The following is a 7,764-nucleotide window of genomic DNA, read 5'->3' on the forward strand; positions in this document are numbered from 1 at the left end:
CTCAGTTGTTTCCTTGCCGTGTTTCCTGAACTGCACGTTGACTGTCGAATCGGGGTTCCCAAATTCTGCGAAATTTGCCGCTGACTTATTCCACCATTTGCTTGACCAACTATCCTTCCTCTAACAAAATCTGACAATTCGAGAGAACCTTGAGCTCTAGGCATGTTGTAGCACAAGATAATTAGTGTGTGGACCATTTTCATTTATATAGTGTTCTGTGAACACAAATTAGTTAGCATAAATCAGTTAAATGACAAAAAATTAGGTGTCTATTTACTTGTGACCACTCAGTGTACAACATTTCGACAAGGTTTTGTCATCATAAGGTACCTGATGATGACAAAACCTTGTCCAAACGTTGTACACTTGCTGTTATGTTAAACTTATATTAAAGTTTTTCTTCATTACCCATTCAAGCCATCTCCAACCATTATTAATGTGTACTATGTAGTGCACTTGAGTATCTAATTGACACAGAAATTAAGATTAAGTACCATGGTGCAAGAAACCACAAGAGGTGTGTTAGAAATACATTTCATAATGAAGTTCAAAGAAGATACTGAAGTCCATGAAACCCTAAGTATGATATTGAAGGTCATTAACTTTGTTCTAAAAGGAATAAATGGTCAATAATAAAATATTAGCAATGCTGATGAATAAATAAACATTTTATGAATATATATGATTTCAAAATCAACAAGAATCAAGCAAATTTAAAAAAAAACATAGCACAGACTACAGAATAAAGATGGTGAAATGGCAGTTACAGCTTGTTTGGGCAGTTATTAAGTCATAAGAGATGAAAACTAATATTTCTATAAAAAAAAAATTGCATATGAGGGCAACTGTTTACCTTAAATTTTCTTTATCTTAAACATGAGAACAGAGGTTATATAACTGTAACTATTAATTTGTAAGTTTAGATACTAATTTGAAGAGATACTGTTTGAAATTTGTTGCTTCATTTCGATAAATAAAAATATTTGAGAGATAAAGTATTAGTTTTGTAGAACAAAATTGTGTAGAATGTTTCGTAAGATAAATTAATCTTTTGCTGGATAAAAAGACAATCCTTATTTCAGATGTATTAGGTCATCAAGAAATTAATGTTACGTTTTTGGAACACACTCATTAACCACCCCAAAAACAATATACATCATGTATAATAGTTAAACGAACCACTTAAACATCATGTTAGTATAGCCTATATAATGAATAAAGTTTAGTATACTCTAATCCCTTTTTAGTGATGGCACACGACGAGACACACATTCAGCATTTAATGCTAGTTGAATACAAGAAGGGAAAAAACGCCTCTGTAGCCACAAAGAATATCAAAGAAGTTTATGGAAGTGTTTTGAACGTTCGTAAGTTTCAACGATTGTTCAGCAAATTTCGTTCAGGTGACTTTAGCCTTAAAACTGTGATGGCAGGAGCGAACATGTTGGAATTGATATTGATGCTCTGAAACACTTGTTGAGTCTAACCTAAGGCAACACACTCGTGAAATGTTCCCGAAATTGCATGTTTCTCATGAAACAATACGTAAACATCTAGACAATATTGGAAAACTCCATAAAGAAGGTGTTTGGATGCCTCACGAACTCTCCAATGATCATCATTTCCAAAGTGTGAACGTTGCTTTGTCTCTTCTGGCATGTAATGCACGTGAACCATTTTTGGACAAAATTGTCACCGGTGATGAAAAATGGATTCTCTATGTGAATATTAAACACCAAAAACAATGGCTCAGTCCTAGACAAAAACCACTTCCGACCCAAAAACCTGGACTCCATCCACAGAAAGTGATGCTTTGCATTTGGTGGGACATCAAAGGAATAATTCATTACCTCCTCAATCCACAGCAAACTATCACTGCAGAGATCTATAGTCAGCATCTGGAATGTTTAAATCAAGCCCATCATCAGAAATGCTCTTCCCTCGTCAATCGGAAAGGTGTTCTTCTCCACGACAATGCACATCCACATGTGGCACGTTTGACGCAGCACAGATATGGCACCATCAAATTACCATCTTTTTGGTTTGCTGCAACACCATCTTAATGGGAAAATGTATGCAAATGTGGAATGTTAACTAGAGGACATCAACATGTTTTTTGCTTCAAAGCCAAGTGATTTCTTGACAACTTGGCATTGACAACTTGATTGTAAGATGGAAAGCATCATCGATAAAAATGCAGACTGTTGCATTTAATAAATTTTTTGATGTATAAGTTGTTTGGGTTTCTTCATCTAAAAAAGCAACATTAATTTATTGTTGACCTAATTGAATGATGTGACACTAAGAAAAAAACTTAGGATCTACACAAAAGCTAGTTAAATTATTAATTTTAAGACTGTTTGCAAATCAACACTTGCTCTAATGAGATTTCAGTTTGAGGAAATCAGAACTTTCTGGCATTACTAAAATCCTCTGAAGACTGATTCAATAGCACAGGTTTTTGAATAATCACATTTTTGTTTTTTGTGACATGTTTTAGTAAAGGTGAGAATTACAGTGCTTTGCACAGTAGTTTGTAAATAATAATGTTTATATATCTTTTATTTCCAGATCAGTGCCAGTGATAAGCTTATGTCTCTGTTTGAAGGTCTGTATAACAGAAAACTGTTAGCCAGGTTCGTAGTGGATGAAGCTCATTGTGTTAGTCAGGTAAAATTACATATTAAGCATGTTAACATCTTCTTATTGTTTGTGTTTATCATACATTTCACAGTATTTCCTGATATAAAATGACATCAAAATTAGATGTTGGTTAAATATTAGGGTGACTGTCAAATGATATTGAAGACAACTTGCTTTACACTACTGAAACCTTTTTTTTTATCAAATTTGTATGTAAAGAATTTGTACGGGTTCTTTCTATATGCTATTAAAATTATTTTAAGAATTGGGCTTGGAATAATTCCAAAACATACCATCTGCTGACACTTTAGCTATTCCTCAGTCTTCAAGGTTTCTACCTCTTTGCCCATCTAAGCATTGAACTCACTTAAAGACCTCAGTCTTTTATACCCCACTTGAATGCCCTTGACAATATCTAAGTTGCAAAACTCACTGCCAACAACAACACGCCCTCTATCCAGGTACCTTACATAAACACCTCTTTCAGGTAATGTAATCACTTTTTTCCGACAAAGTGTTTGGCACAGGTTTCTATACTGGCGTGCTGTGATTGTTAACGTTTTTCATTTGTGACTTTCAGTGTCAATCTCTGTTTTCTACTGTGAAAATTTATTATATTTTCCTTTTTTTGGCCATAATTCCCAAGTTAATGTTTCCACCACAGAGGGTGACCAGACCTCCCCTATTTCACCTCTGCTATTTGGCATTTGTCAACAGTCGGGGGAGAGGTCACTCTCAGTTGAGGCTGTCTGTGATACATTCTATTTTGAGATGGAGACATATATGCAGACTAGAAGTGTCTCTGGGGGTTCCAAGGCAGCTTTTGCAAATGATCCTGGACATGCTGGGGAGAATTTAGAAACCCTTTTTCTGGCTCCTTTGTTTACCAGGTCGGCCCCTATAGAAGACTATCTAGTTCAATCACTTCCTGCTCCTTTTCTTCAGTTGGTTAATCGAGTTTGTGAGGTTTTGAGGTTATCCCCTATTGCTTTTGAGTCTAATCCTTCCTTGTTGTCAGAAAGGATGGCAAGTGACTACTTAGTTTTTCCTCTTTCTCCAGATATTGCTGTTCATGCTGAGAGATCTGCTAATCAGTTATGTAAAGGGATAGCTATTCTTTGTCCTCCATGTTTATCAGAACAGCATGCCTTGGCTTTTCACCATCAGGAAGAGGTATACTTATATTCTCAATGACTGGACCCCTTTTGGACATGTGGGGTTCCAGATTGGAATCTGTGATTACCTTAAACAGATCACAATTTTCTCGAATTACCTGGCTCTCACAACAGTCCTGAGATATTTATCTTTGCACCAACTTTTGTCTGAAGCCTATCATTTTTCTCATCACCAGTTTGAGGACGAGATGGGACCTTTGCTGATGATTGTCTGCCTCAGTTCTTTCTTTAGTTTCCTGGCTTCATTATTGCTAGTTATTGGGTAGAGATGCCTTGTTGGAGGGTGTTTGTATACCATCTACTGCCCTCTGGGAATTATGGGAGGCGCTATTTCTTCATCTCTAGTTGTTTGCTGGAGTTCCAGAAATCTTGGAATTATGAGAGATGCTGCCCATTTACATTCTTTGTTATTGCCATTGGCCTCTAGTCTTTCTTTGGCTCCAACTGGTAGTTCAGGAATGTCCAGCTGTTGTGTTTCCTGACCCCTGACTTCAGTTCCCCATTCTGTTGGTTCCTACAATAGAATCTGTCCTTATCTTTGTGAGTCTTCTGCTAGGACGGATTGGCGCCAATGTCATCGGTGACTACAATATACTGGATGGGGCCTGTGGGAGGACAATTACATTGTTTTCTCAACAGCTGGATTTTCTTCACCACAGAACATGGGTACTCCATGTTCTGGAGTCAGGGTTGGACATTCAGTTTACATTTTCACCGATTTTATCCACCCAACTTGTTGTTTTTCACCTTCAACAGATCTGTGGCAAGTGGAACTTTGCTTTCAAGCCATCAGAGAGTTATTAGACAAAAAAGACCCAGAAAGTGCCCAAGAGATTGTCATCCAATTATCGATCTGTCTCAACTCAATCAATGCCCTTGAAACTCATTGGAATTCTCAACTGCAGTTATTTTGGTCCCCAGTACCTCATCCTCAAGCTTTAGCAATAGATGCATTTAGTCAAAACTTGATGGGTTTGTGTCTGTTGCCCAGAGTTCTAGCTATGGTTTGTTTCACTCCTTGTCTGGTTCTTTTGGTAGCACCGTTTTGGCCAACTCAAACATGGTTTCCTCTTCTTCAGTATCTGCAGGTGTGTCCACATTTACCACTTTCTCTATGGCTATCTCTGTTGCGACAACCTCGATCGGACATTCTACGCCTGCTGGAAATTATGTGGGCCTTTGCCAGACATAGGGGCTTAACGTCTAAAGTTACGTTATACTTAACTAAATCTCTACGTCGACCTACTATGGCCATTTATCAACGAAAATGGCGCTTATATTGTCAGTGGTGTATAAAGATGAAATTGAACCCCCTTCATCCAAAGGTGTCTACCATATCACATTTTTTGACTTGGATTTTTGATAGAGGTTTGGCTTCATCTACTGTGGCCTTATATAAAGCATTCTTATCAACTACTTTTCGATATTCCAAATATAAGAAGGTTTTTGACTTCTCATTTATATCTAACCTTTTAAAATCCTTTCTCATCCTTCAGCCCAAACAGCCTTTTCAATTACCTAATTGGGATGTTAAGGTTGTTTTACATGCATTGTCTCATCACCCCTTCCAGCCTTTAGCCTCCTGTTCTTTGTGTGACCTTTTAATTAAGGTATATTCTCTGTTGTTGGAATGTGGAAATTGTCGATTGGAATTATTTGCAATACACATACAACGAACTCTATCATTCTACCTATATCTTGCTTTATCATGATAGGTCCCTCCTTCTGAAGACTGGCAGCTAGAGAGGGGGAAAAATCCTTCTCACCTATTCACTTGCCAGCCATTTCTCACCTTTGTGACTGCTTGGACCCCGATTGTTTGTATGTCCTGTCAGTACTCTCAGGTGTGATGTGGCTTGTACTAACTCATTTCAAGGTAATAGGAATAGACTGTTTATTCCACGAGATCCTTCGGTTTCCCGGGATTTATCCCCCATTACCTTAACCAGGTGGCTTCGAAAATTGATTCGTATTGCCAACTCTGGTCTATCTTTACTGGAGAGGAAGCTGCTGCAAGTCACTTCTCACCAGATTCATCACATATCTGACATTGGCTGCCCGTTTGGATTGCCCTCTAGGTGTGGGCTGGTATGTGGACTTCTCCTAATACTTTCCTCTCTCATTACTTGCATAATCTGGCACTTTCCTCTTCTGAATGTTTTTGACTACCACTGTGACTATTTTGACTACATTCTCTAGATTTTAACAAAGGGTGAGTAATTTTCTCTGTCATATCTTCTCTTTTTTTCCAGGGTCCCTTTACTTTTTAGCTGGATTCCACTCTCTGGTGAGTTTTGCCCTGACAGGTGTGCTTTTATCATTATAATTCCACACTAGCAACCAATTTCACTATCCTTCCTACTGGTTGCAACAGGCTCTGTAGAAATGAAGTGTTCCATAAGACCATCTAGGCACATTTCAGACAGTATTATCACATTCTCATGGACAATCATGAGTAAAGCTAAAGGGGATCTTGCCTGTCCCTGCCGATCACCAAGTTAAATAAATTGGGGTCAGTTTGGTTTTAAAGATTTAGGAAACTTGGTTCACCTATTGCACTGTTTCCAGAGAACTGTTCATCAGGACTCTCAAATTCACTCCCCCCCCCCCAAATTTTACAAGTGGAGCAAGGGATTCCTTACCAGAGTGTTCAAGTGTGTTCCTCCATTCTTAGAGAAGAGAGCAAAGCTGGGAGTCCCTGGATGTATTTCTCAGATGTTGGTAGGAGTGGCACCAGCCTCTGTGGGAGCCTACTCGAAATACCGGTTCAGATTTCATTTTACGCTATTTGGTTGGGGGTGTACATGGCCTTTCTTATGAACAATGTTCAATTGTTTAATGTTCATGGATGGAGGTCCATTATCATCTCATAATTCCGAATGTGAAGTGGTCCCTTCCCAGCACTTAAAGAAGATATGCTCTGATAGTAAGAACTATGACCATCACATTAATTCTTTGAAACAGACTATGACTGAAAGAGGTTATGAACAAAACACTATCACCCTACAAGTTGAGAAAGCTAACAATATACCACGTATATCTGCCTTGGAACAATTACCTAAAACCAATTCTTCTTGTGTTCCACTGGTTATTACCTATCACCCAAAACTAAAATATCTACCCTGGCTACTAAAGAAACACTTTTACCTCTGTCAACTTGATCAATTAAAACATATTTTATGGAAGTTCCTGTCGTTTCTTTCAGAAAGTATAAAACTTTGCATTCACACTTAGTTCACGCTAAAGTAAACTTTAAGCCAACACCAGGTGGAAGTCATGCAGGAAATGGGCAAATTTTCCGATAAAGCCAACCAAAAGCAGTTTAAAATCACCAATTCCATAACCTGCTCTACAAAAAATGTTATTTGCTTAATCCAATGTCGAAAATGCAATTTCCAGCATGTAGCTCAAACCAAAACAACTATACGGGAACGTTTTAATAACCCTAAATCAACAATAAAAACAAACAAAGAACTTCCAGTTGCAAAACACTTTAACATGCCTGGACATTCTCTTGAAGACATTAAACTTATGGGTATAGAGACAAATTTTACACCTAACAGAAACAGGGAAATTAAAGAAGCTTATTGGATAGCACTGTTAAATACTGTAATGCCAAATGGTATCAATCTCAATCCTGGGGTTGTTGACCTTTGCAAGTCTCTGAAAAGATTTTCAAAACTAAATTCATGATTAAACTTGCTTTACATTATTAGTATTATTCTTCCTTAAATTTCTCTCTATATATTGGTTTGATTTCCTATATATTGAGCTACGTTATTATTTTCTCTATTTCCCACTGCCTTTTGCCATTATTTAATTTAAATTCATTTTAACTTTTGATTTTATCTTTATAGAAATTAGTTGAAAATTCTTATAACTATTATCCCACATAAGTCTTTTATGAACTGTACACACCCCTTTGGCACAAACCTAAATCTGACAC

The 7,764-nt window shown here is 37.4% G+C and overlaps 1 protein-coding gene across 3 annotated transcripts in view; it reads left to right on the top strand.

Annotated features, from left to right (window-relative positions):
• LOC106467214 (Bloom syndrome protein homolog) overlaps positions 1 to 7,764 on the top strand; it is a 103,047-nt gene that overhangs the window by 53,773 nt on the left and 41,510 nt on the right. For all 3 annotated transcript variants that reach the window (XM_022395348.1, XM_022395349.1, XM_022395350.1), the window contains exon 14: positions 2,572 to 2,670. In XM_022395348.1, coding sequence (XP_022251056.1) covers positions 2,572 to 2,670 — 99 coding nt within the window. The remainder of the gene's footprint in view (positions 1 to 2,571; positions 2,671 to 7,764) is intronic.

Source organism: Limulus polyphemus, unplaced genomic scaffold (assembly GCF_000517525.1).
Source record: "Limulus polyphemus unplaced genomic scaffold, Limulus_polyphemus-2.1.2 Scaffold2530, whole genome shotgun sequence".
Lineage (NCBI taxonomy): Eukaryota > Metazoa > Arthropoda > Merostomata > Xiphosura > Limulidae > Limulus > Limulus polyphemus.